Below are 18,386 nucleotides of genomic sequence, written 5' to 3'. Positions count from 1 at the left end.
CAACACTTCTGCAACCAGGTTTATGGGGATTTCCCCCTCACTATCCAACGCTCCAGCACCAGCAGGAAGTCCTATGAATCCATTTAATTCTAACATTGACTAAAGCTACCACAGACTCCACAGGCAGGCACAAAAGATGATCTCCTACTTCAGACACCGATCTCAGGTCCCCGTGTTACTCAAACTTCTGTCCAATTGGGCTACAAACTGGGGGTTCCCATGATTACCTTCTGAAGTCGTAAAATTTGCTAGAGTGGTTAAGAGAACCCAGGAAACAGTTTAATTGCTATTGCCAATTTTTACTCTAAAGAATATTTTGATGGAAATAAATGAACGGCCAGAGGAAGAAACAAATTAAGATCTAGAAGGTTCCCAAGAGCAGACACTTCTGTTTCGGTGGAGTTGAAGTACACCACCCTCTTGGCACCTGCATGTGTTCACCAAGCCTACAATCTTGTAGGAATTTTTACGGAAGCTTTATCACACAGACATGCCAATTTTTAACTCCAGTTCCTCTAAAGATGGGATGTGGGGATGAAAGTTTCAAGCTTCTAATCACAGCTCAGTTTTTTTCTGGTGATGAGCTCATATCCAGGAGACCACTATGAGTCACACCATTAGAACAAAAGATGCTCCTATCACCCAGGAATTTCCAGGGGATTTAGGAGCTCTACATCAGAAACGATGGATAGAGACCAAACAGATAGCTTTCATTTTATTACAAGGGGCTATGGATAAGGAAACTGAAATTCAGAGAATTGCCTGAGGTCACATTATCTTTTTTTTTCCCAAGAGTCTGGCTGCAGCTTCAAAGTTCTTCTCAACTGAGCATTAAAACTACTATCAGTCAACCTGTGCTGATGTGACGTTGAAGCAATTCCCATCCTTGGGAATATTTAAATAATCGTGCTTTTGGTTTAAACAGAGTCAAAATAGTCATGACAAGAAGGAATCAGTGTAGAGTCTAAATCTCAAAAAAGTTCAAGTTTGCTGCTAGGTCCTCTCACTACAAAAAGTCACTGACTCTCACCTGCAAAGATCGTCTCAGGAGGCCCATATCATAGTGTTGTGTGAGAATTGATAGAGAAACTTTTAAGATGTATCTTAAGATGCACCTCTCTCACACCAATCTTTGTTATTGCCCCTTTGAAGCACAAGTCAGAAATTATGGAAATGTGCTGATTTAAAGTTTTTAAGATTTGACTTCATTCTGGACCAATTCCATAACTTGGGCCTGTCACCATGATGTGACCCGTATCACAGACATGGAGGCAAGTTGAATGGATTGCAGAATGGGTGATGTGATAGTGATGCATATTATCCCCAGGCAAATATTAAGAAACTGAACTGGGCATACTGCATTTCCTCCCCTCCACGCCATTGCTATTGCAGAGTGGAGCCTGCTGTGGGAGTCAAGGATGGGCTGGAGAAGTGGGAGAGGACAGGGTCAGGACTAGTATCTAACAAGTACCTACTATATAAAAGCACCCTGATAGCACTTAAATTATGACATACTTTCCCTAGGACAGTCAGATTTCAGATGTTAACATTGAACCCCATTCTAAAGACAATGCTACTGAAACTCAGAGAGGTAGGATACTGCTCAGGATAACACAGCATGTCTGTAGCTATAATTCCAGATCCCACCTGACACCATCATTGTGACTCCTTCCCCAAAGTCTTCCTCTCTCCTACTGAGAGCTCATGATGAAACCACCACCGTCACTTGAATTTACACATCTACATGCCTCATCGCTTGATCTTAGTTTCTAAGCTGGTCCATGAAAATAACTGTTTTCTTGATCTGAGATTTTACTATTTCAAAAGAAAATTCATGGGGACTCTATTTTCTGTTTGTTTGTTTTCTGTCAACCTAAAACTTTTCTTAAAGACAATATCTGTTAATTTTAAAAAAAGAAATCTAAATCAGTGTAAGGCAGTGGCATATGAGTTTCTAGAATTGTAGAATGTAGAGACTCTAAATAGAGCTTCACCACATATTACCAGAAAATGTCCTCTGCCCACCCGCTGCTACCACTTTCATCTAAACAGCCATCATTTCTTTCCTGGACTACATAATGTCCTCTTCACTCTTAATATGCATCTGCTCTGAACTCCTTCATCTTTCTTCTTTGTACTGCATCCAAGGGTGGGGGTCTCTCTCAACCACAGATCTGATTCTGTACATTTCTAAACAGCATTCCAGAGTTCCATCTTTCTGTCAAGATAAACTCTGAAATCCCTGGTGTCCTTAGTGTGGCTCACGATAATCTCTCCATCCTCTTGGACCATATCACCCTCTCAGCTACCTAAGCACATCAGCCCTCTCCATTAGTCTCTCAGTTCCTTGAGGGTGCCCTTTTTGTTTTGTTTCTTTCCAAGAACAGTGCATCCCATTGCTTCCACATTGCACCTGCTTTTTCTCACTGCTGACTCCTCTTGCTTTGGCAAGGGTGAGTGACTTGCTCAAGGTCACAGGGCAGAGGGGCCCATGAACTTGTTCTTTGATTACTTATCCTTGTACAGTAGGATGTTTCACCCCAAACCTCATCCCTTTAGAGTTTTTAAACATCTAGTCAAAAAAGCAAGGTTCCTGGGTTGAAGGTTGAAAGTCTTGCTTTTTTCCCTAGGTTAGGGTTGCCATACTGAAGTGAAAAAGTGGGGAGACTTGCGGGGTCAGTGTAGCCTGATAGAATACCTGCACTGCACTTTTTAAATGTCCATGACATTTTCCTTGTTTATACACATTCTGAAACTTAGGTGATTACTATAAGTAGCTCAATGCTGAGCATTTCTGCCTTCTTTGAAGTGAGAGAGGAATATTTTTTCCCATTAGATCATGGAACTGAAACCTACTGTGTGTGTGTGTGTGTGTGGTGGGGGAGGTGGGCAGGAGAAGACACTGTACCTAAGAGCTCACATCTTCTAAGAGAAAGCTCTCTGGCCTGTGATGTTCTGTAGCCATAGACTAAACAAAGGAGGATAAAAAGCTTATTAATACTCTCTTAATCTTTCTATTTGGAAAAAGTTTATCTCTTTTCATGAACCTGTTCAATAAATTTTTGTCTTGATCTTCATAGTGAATTGAAGAGAACTACATAACTGCTTTCTTTTTTATCACTTGTCTTAATCTGAAAATAACTAGTTACCTTGAAAATTTAGCAATTTTTTTGTGTGGCCTCCCTTATGTCTTTCAGTGAATTATGTTTAAAAGACTTGATAAAATGCATTGTGGATAGTTCTTAACTTCCCTTACCTCACTCTTGTATATGATTCTTATTGATGTCCCCCAAATGCCTTTCTGCAAAATTCAAAAATTTTCAAGAATCAGCAGATAGATATTTTGACTTAGCTTAGGGTGTACTGCTAGCCAACAGCTCCATATACACTAACAATAAATTCATACCATAGAAACACCTGTGCCAAGACTTGGGTACTTTAGTGCATCCTGTTTTTATTCTTTTAAAAAAGGATATCAATAAAATTCATCTCTTGTTAATACTTGTCATAAGCAGTTTGGGTCTCATGATAGTCACAGTAAGAGCTATCGCAATCTGTCCCAGTATTATTCTAATCATCTTACATATTGATCTTGTTTTAATTTTAGTAAAAGCCTTATGAAATGGGTACTTTTTAAATTTCCATTTCACAGATGAAAAAATAAAATCCCAAAGCAATTTTATAACTTTCCAAAGATCATGTAGCTACTTAGTGATGACAAAATGAACAATGAGATACACTAAACAGATAGAAAGCAGCAACCAGTTCAGTTTAGACAGCTGACACATTTGAAGAACTGGGTGATTAAGATTTCAATTAAAAAAATAAAAATAAAGAATATACTGGAATATGCTGCTGCAGAAAATTCAAATACAAGATATAACTAGAAGTGAACTCCTCAGAAGTGGAACTTTCTTATATTATGTAAGAATGTCTTCCAATTTTTGCATATGTTAAATGTAAAATTCTTTTTCAGGAATTAAGTGGAAGATTGGGATGTATGTTAGATTCAGCTTCATGCTATCATTGATTTTCTAATTCTAGGCACTAGGATTTTCCCCCCATATTAGTTTGTGTGTGTGCACAGGCACATGTGAGTGTGAATGACAGTCATTTAAAATTCCAAAACAAAAACCACACAACCTTAGGGTTAAGATTGTGGCTCAGTGGTAGAGCACTCACCTAGCACGGGTGAGGCACTGGGTTCGATCCTTAGCACCATAAAAATAAATAAATAAAAACAAGGAAAAGAAAAAACACACAACCACACATTGAAGCATACAAGCTATTATATATTTTCATAATATAGAACTTTAAAGTATAGTAATCAACAGTGGCAAAATATTTCTGTCTTTGACATTATTATTATTATTTTTTGTGAGATCCAACCTGTAATTGAGACCAGAGAAAACGGTATGGAAAAACAAATTCATGAGAATAGGATAAAAAATATCATGAACAGCAAAATATGTCTGAGTATTTAAAACCGTATAGAAAAAATAAATTAGATGAACAATTGTGTAAATATAAATTAAAAAAGATGACATTCTTAATAAATAAAGTTTACTATTTACATTTTTATATTGCTGAAAGACTTAACTTAGATCCATAAAAACACATAAACAGGAAAAAAAATAAAACCCAAAATAGGAGCAGCAAATTTATGCGCGTGAGGTACAGAAAAAGGATTGGAATTGTGTTTAGTTTTTGGTGTTTAGATTCTTTCTTTTTTTTTTTTTCTTTCTTTCATTTTTTTTTTTTTTTTTTTTTACAGTAGGCCAGTAGAATTCTCATGAGAACAGATTTTAAGCACTTCAATGGAGTCATTTTTTGGTAGCTTCCAGAAGGTGCCAAATTTCAACATCATAATAATTAGAAATACCCATAATAATTATAACAATAATAAAAAGGCATAATATGATACATAAATATGGAAGAGCAGTTTGTAATATGAATACATTTTCTCTAGACGAGATCACAGTTTTATTTTGTAAATATTACATTTAAGTATATATATACACACATATATGTACAACTATATATACATGTGCATATATATGTAAATTTATATTTATATATAATATCTTTATATAGATAGATATCTGCAGACGGGTTATTGATTATAGAGACCCAAGAAAGCAACTCAGTAATTGTTGGAAGTTCCCCTCACTGACTGCTGGTGTGTAGTTTAAGAAGCCTGACGGGTTTGCACGCAGAATGCCGTCTCTTTTTTTCGTGGAACACTCGATGTGGAAGCTGAAGTGTGAGAAGTAAGGAGTCTGTGCAGGAGGAGACCTTAGAGACTCCCTTCCTCTCTCTAAGGTGGAAATGGCCCATAAGTCTTCAATAGACAACAGTAAACTGACTTTTACTCTGTAGGAAGTCACTGGCCTGTAATCAAATCATGGAACCAGTCAAGGCCAGAATAAGGGGGCGGGGGAGGGGGCTGAGCTAAAAAGTGAAGTATTCCTCAATCCAAGTCTCTCTCTTAAGGGGGGCAGTAATCCAGGGGCTCTAGCTTTATGCTTTGGAATAGCAACAGGACTCCCTATCTTCCTTCAAAGGCCAATGGACCCCTGCGTTGAAAAAATAACCATGGACTTCATGGCAGAACTTGGTCCTCACAGATGGCCACAGCCCATTTCAAACCTCAGGGCCTCACAATCCTCTGCCCTCCCACTGTGAGGTAGGTAAGTAGTAGTATCCCCATTTTGCAGCTAGAGAAACTGAGGAAAACGTAGAGGCAATTGGATCACTTGTTCAAGATCACTGAACAAACTGCTACCTGGAGTCGAGAATTCGAGGTCCCTGTGGTGGGGACCTCACTGCTCTCTTGGCTGTGAGTATATTGCTCATCAAAAGCAAATGACTGGTAGCAATTTGGCAAAATTTGAAGAAAATTACACAGAGGCTTTTGATTCGTCTGCTGTTTACCTTTTGTGTTTGTTGTTTTCTCGGTTTGTTTTGTGGCTCAAAGCACATTGGAATTACCTGTCTGGTCACGTAGCAGCTGTTTAGGAAATGGGCCTCTGCGGTGTGCTCCTGAGTGCAGTCTATATAAAACCCTGTGCTACACTGGTGGATGTAAACACCTCATAGCAGGAAAAGCAGAGCAACGTGGTACCTCTCCTTAACATTGGGTAAAATCAATAAAAGCCCTCCCCATGCCCTGCTATCCCAACTGCACCCAACAACTGCAAGAAGCACCCCCCAACAACAACAACACCACCAAGGGGGAAATGCCATATTAACTGGACCTACCACAATGTACAGAAAATAACAGTGTTATAAAACCCCACTCTCTGTTTTCTACGGAAATCTTTATGCTGGGTCTAACTACTTGGTCTGTAGAATAAACAATTTTCTTTAGGAAACATAAAAATAGGGTTTTATTCTTAGTTGTGAATCATGCATTTTTATTTCCTTTTAATGTAATTGTTCTCTATTTATTTCTATCTGTACAGCTCTGTCGCCATCAATTCCTTCTATATATTTTCTCACTTGAAGTAGCTCCAGAGAAAACAAAACAAAACAAAAAACACAAAACCTCAAAACTGTTGACTTTATGGTTTCCTTCCTTCCTTTTCACCCTTTCTTTCTTTCTCTTACTCACTTTCTTTTTTTTTTTTTCTTTTTAAACACAGGTAAGACCTATAACAAATTGACAGTTACAACCAAGTTAAATCAAACCTGGAAGGGAGGTAGCTGAAATCTGTCTCAAAGAATTATTTTCAACAAATAGCATTTAACCATTGGCCAAGATGGGAATAAGACCAAGAGAATTATCTAGGCAGTGACCCAATGTGCCGAAGCCAAAAGTAGCAGCTGATACCCTCCATCTCCAAAGGCCTGCTATTGATCTTAGTCTCTCTCTTCCTTTACACCCCATTTGCCAACCCAAACTGACTGACCAAGGACTGGATTGCCTGCAAGATCGTTGGCACAGAATTTGGGGGTAATGCAAATCCTCTGAACAGACAGTTAAGGTTGTGGTTTAGAAAGACTTCCCAGGACAGGCTTAGAGAATTGTCCCCCTCTTCTTTTCTTTCTTGCTGCTAACAGGCTAATACTTCTTCAGATGCAGAGCTCCTAAGCATCTTAGGGCCCCTGGACTGTGGATATATAGCAGTGCTTCAGAGACACCTCCTCTTGAGTACTCCATTGTCCCAAGCAGATAACTGAAGGGAGGTGACAAGGAGTTTATTCCCAAGGAGAAAATGGAACTGGGCATCAGTGCATTGCATTGCATGGATAGAACTGATGCTTCCAGTAAGTCTAGAGAAAAGTCTATTAATTACACATTGTTTGTGAGCCCGGGGCTGGCCACCAATCAAGCAGCCTCTTCTGCCTAATATCCTCTACAAATAACAAGTTTGAATGACAGTGAGGAAGAGTCTGGGTGGGTCTTTACCCAGAGGACTCCATGGAATATGAGGATCTGAAGATGAAAGCCAGCCTCTGGGAATCTTTGCTCAGGTGGAGAATATAGGGATAGGATAGAGGACGATGAGAATGAAGGCGGACATGGTATTAGGATTGACATAAGGGGAGTTGGTGAGATTTCTCCACGGTTCCTGCAATCCTATCATTAGTAATGCCAGTTTTGGGTTTCAGAGCTTTTTCTATTATTTATGGGTATAATTTAGTCTCTGAAAGGTCTGGCCCTATTACCTTTCTTAGCTCGCACCTTCTAAACTAACACTTCAGTTTGCTAACTCAGCTAGGGCAAGAGAGGGGCCCTAAGAGTTCTCAAGAGTTCTACAATATGAAGAAGGTTAGAAAGTAAGGTCAATTCTTCTAGCACTCTTCTTCTTATTATTATTATTACCATTTTTTTTTTTTTTTGCTAAGGATCGGCACTGGTAATTTAAAAAATCCCTCAATATAAATGTGATATGTTTTTAAAGGAGGAAATATAAAGGATTTGAGCCTGGCCTGCACAGTGGTGGTAGCCTCCCCATTCTGGAACTTAATCTCAGAGTTTGTAATAAACTCAACACTGCATCTGTGGGCACCTGTGCAAAAGGCACCAGATATGTTTCTTAATATAACAGACTACAGATGGCCAATAGATGCCTTTTCAAGTGTTCTTAATCAACAGGTAATGGCTGTTGGGAGTAATAAGATTATTTCTGAAGTTATTTTTGGTCCCAATAGGAAAAGGGGACATGATGGATTAATAAAGCCTGCCTTGGAAGCAGGAATTAGGAGGGGCTGCACATGTGCCTGGCGTTTTCCATTTCTGTCCTAGACTTTGCTTTTGTTGGTTGTCTTCACTAGACTGGAGATCACTTGATTTACAGTAATCTCTATGGATATAATTAGTTTAAACCCTCCCATCTCCTTACGTCCCAGCTCCAGGTTTCAAAAAATATGTCAGGTTTAACAACTGTCTCCATTTCATCCTGTAATAATGAATGTCTTCCCATATTAATTCAAAGGGCACGGACAGGCAACTGACTAGAAAGAGGTAAAGAGGCCCTAATGGAGGTGGAGACTTCCATGTTCCATTGGCTGATTTCCTCTTGACTTTTGGAAGCTGAACATGGAAGAGAGGGAGGGGTTGTCCATTCACAGGTGTGGAAAGGAGTCCTGGTGGCTGGAAAATTATATGGAAAACCTGATGACCGTATTGGTTACCAAGGCTGTGATCTTTTGGGCTTCCCTCTGTTTTCCCTGTAGAACTCAGCCCCACTGATCACATCCAAGGGGATTCTCTGTTCCAGAATTCTAACTACTCAGAACAAGAGTCAGGGTCTCAGAATCAATGCCGACTCGGGCCTGGAGGGCTAGGAAGACCAGGAGACACATAAGAATCCATCAGTCCTGTCAATTCCTAGTCTCTGGAAGGCTCCGACATCCCAGAAGCTTAACACTGTTCCACTTGATTACAAAATCTAACACTGGCTTAGACGTTCTGGACTCTCAGGAAGGGCTCCAGCATTTGAGGTCCCTCAATTCCCTTCCAGGATAAGAGACTCACCCATCGGGTTCTTAACTTCTCACCATGTGGGCCCATGAGGGTTTTTTTTTTCTTTTGTAGAAGGGCTAAGTGAGGAACTGTGGGAAATATGGGTCATTTTTAAGGCAGACTGCTTGGTTGTGTGGGGTTTTTCCTAACCTAGTTCTACCATCTTGGGGTACTTAATGTATAAGATAGAGCAGCAGGAAAAGTAGCAGCAAATGTGGTCCCAAGGCAAGATCTGGGAAACTGGTGGGATGTGGAGGGATCTTATGACCTCAAGCCTCAAGCAGGGGGATGGTATAATACCTTGACTTTGCAGTCCTAAGCCATTTCCAGCTTGGCCTTGAACCCTTGAGTTGGGGTAAAATCCCCATGGCAGCAGAATAATTGGGTGGGGGGCTTTGCATACCTTGGAATCTTTACCTTTTCCTAGGCCCTAGTTCCCTAGAAGGTGGGTGATCACGGATCATTTCACTTCTAATCCCAAAGGACTGCACAATTGTGCATGCCGTACATATTCTGAGCCCTGGGATGTGAGCAATCTTGGCATCTCAGTACTTGGTCTTAGCAGTTTCTGTAACTCTCTTTCTCCCAAGGATAGTGTTGACTAGGAGCTTGGGAAAGGAAAGATTGAGTTTGTTCCAGTCTCTTTCTGCTCAGTCTCCAGAGCTGTCCTCACACAGATGTTTGTATGGGTGTGTATGCATGCATGTGTTCTAACCACAGATATGCATACTCCTAGATACAGAACATGTTTTTTGCTGTGGTCATATGACAAATGGTTAGAATTTTAGGAGGCTCTGGGACTGCACACTGCATATGCCATCCATCTCAGATTTTGGGATGGGATTCCATTCCATCATTCAACATGGCGAGACTTGGTTCATTTGCCCCACTCTGAGTCCTTCCTGGGTGAAATTAAAGGCAGACCGGTTGGGTGCTAAGGATCCCTGGTGTGGAGAGGCCATTCCATTGAGCAGCGGACTGTGAAATCAATACCAAAGGGATGTAGGTCTTGGCGTTGGGAATTCTTTGAAAACTCTTGTCCTTCCTTAGCCGTGACTGTATCCCCGAAGATCTTTCCGGCTGTGTTCTTGGGCCTCAGGGTCCCGACAAGCACAGTCACCTTGTAGGTCACAGGACATAGGGAAAGGGGTGACCTGCAGAGGGAAACAGAAAGGGAGTGAGTTAGGTGGTTAAGTCTAATGTAGTAATTATCAGAGAGGCAGCTCAGGGCAGGAGGACCATCACAGAATTTGAGGAGAAGATTCAAAATCTGGACATGGTTCAGCTTCTTGCTAGCACTGCAATAACTTTTATCAGTAGCACCATGGTCATTATCATAGCAGGTCCCCTTTGCAGAGGTACTCCTTGTAACAGGCTATGTGCTGAACACTTTGCAGACAAGAAAATACTAATTTGCTTTTATAATTCTCTAAGAAAAACTCCAACAAAAAAAAAATCACCCTTTCATTGATGAAGAAACTGAGGCTGAGAAAGGGACGGGCATTTGCCCAAAGTGATAAGAGATCTGTTACTTAAAGAAAGATAAGCTACTTCTCTCTGAGTGTCAGGTTACTATATTCAGAGTTGAGATGTAAGATCCACTGTCAACTAAAAGGGCTGAGTAAAATTATGTTGGAAAAATTGTAATACACTAATGCATTATCCCAACATTGTTTAATATAGTTGTACAGTGGGATACCTAATATGTAGAACTCTTGATGATCAAGGGAAATAAAGGGTGTGGAACTGTAGTTTAAGAAAACATAATTAGCCGGTACAGTGACACACACCTGTAATTCCAGCAGTTCAGGAGGCTGAGGCAGGAGGATTGCAAATTGCAAGCCAGCCTCAGCAACTTGGTGAGACCTCGAGCAATTTATTGAGACCCTGTCTCAAAATAAAAAACTTAAAAATGGGCTGGGGATATGGCTTAGTGGTAAAGTGGTAATCTGTGGTTAAAAAAAAAAAAAAAGAAAGAAAGAAAATGAAGAAAGCATCACTAATGCCTAATGCTCATATTGGTATTCTGGGCCTAGGCTGAAATCCTGAACAGGAAATAATTCACATGTGGGTTTTGAACAAAATTTATTTTAAGGACCTCTGAAGCAGGGTTTAGCATGAGAAAAAGTGAAAGGCCCCTGTTCTGGTTCCAAGTCCATCCTTTATGTGCTCTGTGACCTTGGGCCGACTTGCCTTCCTAGAAACTGAAAGGAAGAGCCCAACAGAGACAGTGTCTTCCCATCCAGCACACGATCCATCTTTCCAAAGCGAGCAGTGCAGTCCCTGCTGGAGTCTCAGCCTGAACTAACGCAAGTCGATTTCACCTCATTGCATCATAACATTTGCTTATAACTTTCCCCAGAGGGTCCCCATCTGCGCAGATGGATTTAATGACCTCATTCGCCTCCTGCCTGGGCAGGGTCTCCAAGTGCTCACAGTCTCTGAGAGCATCTTTGTTTCCCTCCCTCGTTCTCAGTGTTCTTTCTTATGGGCTCGTTCTCTATAGCCAGCTCTTTTTTTTTTGTAAATCTTTCTCTTTGCCCTTCCTGATTCTCTCTCATTCTTCCTTCCCTCCACATCCTCTTGGCTCCCAACCTCTCTCCATCCTAAAACTTTTGCAATAATTTGAAACGTCCGGCTGAACATCAGTAAGATTTAGATCGGCAGCATGGCATTCTCGTCTATAAAGTTGTGACCTTGGGCATGGGATGATTCTCTGAGGCTCAGTAAATGCATTCATTAGACAGGAATAATGAAGGTATACACACATACCTCCGACAACGTGATGAGGGATAAGCAAAATAATGCACAAAACACACTTAATATAGCACTTAACATATGCCAAGCACTCAAATATACGTATGTGTAATGTACACAAATATACATTTATATACAATCTCTTTCTCTCTCTCTCTCTCTCTCTCTCTCTCTCTCTCTCTCTCTCTCTCTCTCTCTCTCTCCTTCTCTCTCTCAGATCTATCCTCCCACAGACTTTTTGGCTACTGTGGCAGGGACCAAGTCTTATTCGTTCTTGTTTTCTCAGAGCCTAAGCCACAGAGTGAATGGATTTTCATTTCTTTCTCCCTCCCTTCTTTCTTTGTACTTATGTCAGAGCCATCTCTTTGCTTCTCTTTTTAATTTAAAGTAATATGTGCTTGATTCTCTTTTCTCACAATTCCCCATTCAGGAGATTGACCTTCCTACTTCCATAACTTGTGGAATTAATCTAGAGTACCCCCATCTAGAATCTAGAATGTTCTTCCACAACTTCTAGAATCATTTCCCCACAACCTCTTAACTTTCAAGAAGAGCACAAGAAATATCAGAGCTGGGAGAGACAGAGAAAACTCTCCATGTCCAAGTGGGGAAACCAAGGGCAGGGTCACCTCAAATTCCAATGACTGAGCTTAGCATATGGAGAGTACCACCCTAGCGGCCCAAAGGCCTGAACTGAAATCCATTTACCTCACACTAGCTGAGCGATTTTGGGAGAATTCCTTCACTGCCATGACTGAATTTCTACATTTATAAAAGGGTGATTTTTTAAAAAAGTACCATATGTCATATAGTAGTGAGGATAAAACAAGAAGAAACATGCAAATGCCCCAGCACAGGGCCCAACACATAGGAAGATGCTCAACTCCAGATCCATTAGTGCAGAATCAAATTTCTCACAACTCATATTTCACTATCATCTATGCCTACTGTCCCTCTTTCATCTCGCACCTCCACCATGTGGACAATGTCTTTGTCCTCAACTCACCCATACCTTTTTCCATCCCCTTCTCTTGCCCTTGCTCACATTCTACCATTAGAATGATCCAGTTACTTCTAATGTCTTCCCTGAATCTCTTCCCTATTGAGCTGCAATACCCATTAGGGACATCATCACATCTGCATCTCACACAGGCACAGGTTCAATAATTTCTGCCTCTTACAATAAAACACAAAGTCTTTACCACAAGTGCAAGGCCTTGTGTCAACTGATCTCTACACAATTTTCACACCTCACCCAGTTCTTTTCCCCCCTCACTCCCTGGGCTTTATTATTTATTAATAGGTTTCTCAAATACTCCCAATGTTTTCTTACTTTGAAGTCTGTAGCCATTTGCACTCTTCTGCCATGACCGGCTCCTTATTTCTTTTATCTCGAACATCTCACTGATCTGGCCAAAGATGGCACCACGGCCTTCATACTAAATCTTCACACCCTATCTTTACACTGTTCTTGTACTAAGTGACTTCTTCACTGTGTGCCAGCTCAGACTGGACAGGGGCCAGGGCTACTGTAGAAGTCAATCTACCATATAATTTCATTCAGTGGACCCACTGAGGTAAGATCAAATGAATGCACAAACATTCAGACAAAATACTAGTTAGGGAGGCTCTGTTCTGGTACTCACTTGCTGTGGAACTCAGTATAAGTTATTTCTCTTCTCTGGGCTTCAGTTTCCCTATGTGTATAACGAGAATTTACTTCGGTGCTTCTAACTTTCCAACTGGCTAAAAATCCTTCTCAGTTTGAGAAAGGTAGAAGGCCAATCCCAGGCCAGAAAGGAATTAAAAATACGGACTTTTCCTGCAAACTCTGTCTTGTCTGCTCCTGTTTCTGCCTTTCCCAGTTCTATTAGCTTCTTCTAAATCCGTGGCGGGCAAGGCCTCGCTGCCATTGCGTTCCTCGGGCTGCTCTGGTCATCTGGCTGTACTGGAGTGGTGCCAACTTTCTCTTCCCTTTGCCCATTAGCCCAGGAAGTTTTAGCCTTTTCCCAAAGAAACATGACTCAGAGAGGGAAACCCAATATAGAATATGATAAAATCTAAAGGATTTGGCCTCCGAATGCAGATCCAGAGTCTCCTTGTCTATACCACATGCTTTAAGTGGAGCTGTATTTACTAAGCAAAGTTTGGAATTCATTTGTAGGCTCCACGTAGGGACGGTGTGACTTTCACTAGTCCCTGGCACCCTGTACACCTCAGTCTCCCCATCTGTAAGTCAGAGGTCCTCATCAAGATCTCCACATGTTCTGTTAAGAAGTCATTGAAATCATGTCACCTCCAGCTCTCAGAGTGTCCCATGTGGAGGAAACGCGCAGTGCCTGGTTCCTTCCCCTTGCTTGTTCACAGTCTGGCTTGGTCTCCTTTGTCACAAGGTTGGTCACTAATCAAGGGTCTGAGGTTTCAAGGAGAAGGGTGGAGGCGTCCTGGTATTCCTAGGTTGGTCAGAAAGAGACTGCAGGAAGCCTGTTTGTGCAGGTCAAGCAGCAAACACAACTGAGCAAACAAACTAGCAAATGCCAGGGCTTTCCGCAGGCCAAATGATTTCTGCATGCCAGCTCATTGATGGCACAATCTCACGATTAGCAACACATGGAATCTGGGGGCTTCAGAATGTTCTTCCAACTTGCCTCGAGTCTCAGCACCAGTCGGTAAGTTGATGGTGCAGGATTCTAAACCCCATTTCAATATCCCAACTTTTCAGCACGTGAGAGTAAAAAGAGGACATTTTCCTCACCACCTGGCAGGGTTGGCTGCTGTTTCTGTCTAAATGGCCCACAGCCTTTCTCCCTGATGATGTGCCTGGCACTGGGCTAAGCTCAATGTGCATCATCTCTCTCACCCTTCCCAGCAACCCCAATAAGGCCACTATCCTCACTGTCCTCATTTGACATCTTAGAGGAAACCAAGATGCAAAAAGGTGAGTCGACGGGCTGGCAGGTGGCCCAGGATCTGCCTCCATGTGTGTAATCACTCCTCTGTACCATCCCCCAAGAAGCAGGAAGAGCAGCAGCCAGGATCTTCTCTCCACAGAGAAAAAAACGAGGCAAAAGAAGAAGCATCACATCCGGCTAAAGTCAGAGATTAGAGCCTGATTCCCAGATTCTCTGACTCCCCAAACAGCTTCCCAACTAGTCCTCCGGATGGCCTCCCACAATAACTTACCACACAGAGCCTGAACTCCACTGTGACTAGTTTACATTTGGAGATTCCCAGCACTATGTGGCCAGGCTGTCCCATAAATGGCTTGGCCACCCACTCTGGGCTCTGTTAACAAGCCTGGGTCAGTGACTCAAAGTCAGAGTCTGTCCTGTTTTCCTCTGGGCTAGAGATGGCACATGGGTTTCTCCCTTGGGGTGAGTTGTCCAGGTTCACACCTCCCTGCGTGTGTGTGAGTGGTTCAGGAATGCAGCTCAGGCAAATGCACCACAAAGCTGACTGCAGGTCTTGTCTGGGACTTGGAGACAGGCAGGGGCTAGATTCTGACTCAGATGCAACAGGGAGGTACCAAGCAGAGAATGGCGTGTGCATTCTGGGAAACAAGAGGCATCGTGTGCTGATGGTTGGAGAGCTTTGGTTCTGCCACCAGCTGGCTGTGGCACCTTGGGTAAATCACCTCACCTGCCTGCATCTCAGGCCCTCCACAACATACATGGAAAGTCTTAATGAGGCCAAGTAGACAAAGGCATGATGTGAAGGTGAGGACTGTCTGTGAGGTTCTTGGGGGTAGGTTGGATATGGTGCCTGGCTTAGGGCATGGTGCAATGGGCGAGTCCAGTGGCTTGCCTGCCTGTGGGAAAACTGTTCATGTGGATGAATGGAGGATAAAGTGGAGCAACACATGGGTAAAGATGAGAAAAGCGGCCTCCGTGAGATGAAGACAGGTTTGAGTCCTTGCCTTTTTGTTGACTTAGTATATGCTACCATATAAGTTACTTCCCTTGTTAGGCTCTAGTTTCTCTGTCATTGAAATGGAGGTAATAACAGTTCTATCATGTAGAGTTGTTCTGCAAAGAAGTATAAAATTCACCGAAAGCACTCAGTACAGTGTATGCCATAAAATATATATCCAACAAATGCAATGATGGTGGTGGTAATGGTGGTGGTGGTGGTGGAAGTCATGGTGATGGTGAGGGTGTTGGGAATGGTGGTGATGTGATGATAGTGGTGGTAGTATCGGTTATGTTGATAACGGTGATGGTGATGATAACTTTTTCAAGACAACAGGGTAGATTCTTTCACAGGATAAAGCTAACGATGGATGTCTCCTTCATACACATAAAAGTTATATAGAGCTGTACTCTAAAAGGGATGGAACCATAGCACTTCTAAAGTCAGTAATTGTTGTACAGGGAGGAGTTAGTCTAGTTCTCTGAACTATCTGCCTGTTACCTTCCACTTCCTGTTACCTGGGTAAATCTACTTTCTTTCCCAGGAAATCTTCTGGGATCCCCTAGACTGATTCTGTGCTTAGTGAAATACTCTGTGAATGTCCCTATTGTCTTTTGGAGAAAGTGCAGACTCCCTAGTTAAAGTATAAAAACCCTTGATTGCTCTTCAAGGCTCATCTCTTACCCCTTCCCCTGTGTCCCATGCTCTAGTCATTCTTGGGGCTAATATTCTTGGGGCTGATACCTGGGCTTGGGTACTATGCCCTTTGCTAGAAACATTCTTTTTCCTTGCACCCCTTCTTTACTCCTCCCCTACTCTCTTCACTTGGACACCATTTTAGACAGGTCATGTCTTACTTTGGTGTTGCTTTGTCGACCTGCTTATCTTCCATTAGCACTTACTACACTCTAAATGTACAGCTGCTCAGCCACAATGTAAACTCAGCATAGCTGAGACCAGACCACAACCTACACAGCATTGAGCACAGATCAGGGACTGTCTCACTTCACCTCACTCAACATGGGTTTATTTATGGGCACTGATCACCTACCTACGGGACAAGAAATAGTGACGCACTCCGAAACTTGGAATACCTCAGTGAGCAAAAGAGATGTTCTTTCTTGTCCTCATGAAAATTTCATTCTAGCAATAATAGGGATAGGAATTGTCTTATCATAGATAATATATATATATATATATATATATATATATATATATATATATATATATTAGCTTGGTCCTATGAAGGAATCTAACTCTTTGTCTCAAAAAGTTATTATCAACCTTGACATTATCGACACCATCACCACCCCTATCATCACTACATCATCAACATGGTGTAAGGGAAAGAAGAAAAAAGTAGAACCCAGGACACATAGGTGTGGAGATGCTAGGGTCGTGCTGTGGGGTGTGTGGTCAGGGTGGGGCTCATTGAGAACATAACACTTAAGCAAAGATTTAGAGGAGGTGAGGAAGTGAGTCATAAATGGAGAGAGTATTCTCAGCCAAGAGACTAGCCAGTGACAGAGACTGCAGGGTAGAGGGGTGCCTGACGGTGCCAGGGGCAGCAGCATTCAGAGCACTGGAGTTGAGCAATGTGGTATGAGGGCAGAGAGGTCATGGGGTGGGCAGGACTGGTGTCTTTCTGAGTGGGGAGGCCCTGCATGGCTCTGCACAGGGGTGTGATATGATCTGATTTGATTTAGAAGGACTATTCTGGCTGTTGGATCAAAAACAGAGATCATTGTGCATTTCCACCTCTAGCCCTTTGTCAATGTGGGCCATGGTGCACACAGCTAGGGAGGCTGCTCTCCATCTAATGATCTGGATCATCTTCCCACATCTGACAGAATCACTAGGCTCCTTAGGCCAGTATGCTAGACATTGGATATATTGTCTCCTCCTAATAAATCATGTTCTCACTTAGGTGGGGTTCCCAGATTTGGCAAGTTAGCATAGCAGTCTTACAGTTTACGTGATCAACTGGGTGTACCATTCTGTGCTGAGATGTGCTGTAGGGATTATTTTTTCTTCTCTGTAGTCTCAGTTCCAAGTAGCCTTCAATTCCTCCCTCACTGATCACCTCACCCAAAAACCATATAAAGAATCCTTAACCACGAATTTAATTCAAATGTTATAAGAACCCAAGGCGACTTGGGTCTTTTCACAGTCACAGAGCTAAAAAAATCACAGGACTAGGACTATACCCCAATACCCTAGACATCTTTTGGAATCAGTCCTTTAGCAGCCACCAGCAACATGTCACAACAAGTGTTCCAGGCCACCACACCTTAGAAAGGTAAGTTGACTTTGTTAAGGACATTTCCCCTTCCTCCTTCACAACACCAACATTTGCTTACTTAGCAAACATCACAAACTGATTTTTGTTTTTGGTATGAAGAAATGTCATTGGAGCAACCATTACAAAAATCGGCTGTTTTTGAGACTCCAACAAGAAAATAATAAACCGGCATTCTAAGAATCTAAGTCCTGCCCGTTCCTGTCTGCCTTGCACTGCAGGCAGGTGTCTGGGTGGGAAATTGGACACCCCTGCCAGACGGGGTTTCCTGCACTGCCTTGCTCCTGTCTGCCAGCAGGGCCCCGATCGCTCTACAAGGCGGATATGGAGAACAGCTGGTGTCTGCACAGACAAACAGGGCAGGAAGAATGGCAGGAGCCGACAGACATCATGCTGGGCCAAGTAACAGGGAGGCTCCAGCCCTGGGGACCAGGAAGAGACTTAGGAAGA

At 42.2% G+C, this 18,386-nt stretch overlaps 1 protein-coding gene across 1 annotated transcript in view; it reads right to left on the bottom strand.

The window, feature by feature from the left end:
- Nucleotides 1-4,271: 4,271 nt before the first annotated feature.
- Pappa (pappalysin 1) overlaps nt 4,272-18,386 on the bottom strand; it is a 237,274-nt gene continuing 223,159 nt past the window's right edge. Inside the window, exon 22 of the mRNA XM_078048072.1 lies at nt 4,272-10,125. Within this exon, the coding sequence (XP_077904198.1) occupies nt 10,018-10,125 (108 nt within the window). The 3' untranslated portion in view covers nt 4,272-10,017. The remainder of the gene's footprint in view (nt 10,126-18,386) is intronic.

The sequence above is a fragment of the Ictidomys tridecemlineatus genome, chromosome 4 (assembly GCF_052094955.1).
Source record: "Ictidomys tridecemlineatus isolate mIctTri1 chromosome 4, mIctTri1.hap1, whole genome shotgun sequence".
NCBI classification, from domain to species: domain Eukaryota; kingdom Metazoa; phylum Chordata; class Mammalia; order Rodentia; family Sciuridae; genus Ictidomys; species Ictidomys tridecemlineatus.
This window is presented reverse-complemented; position numbering and strand designations above follow the sequence as displayed.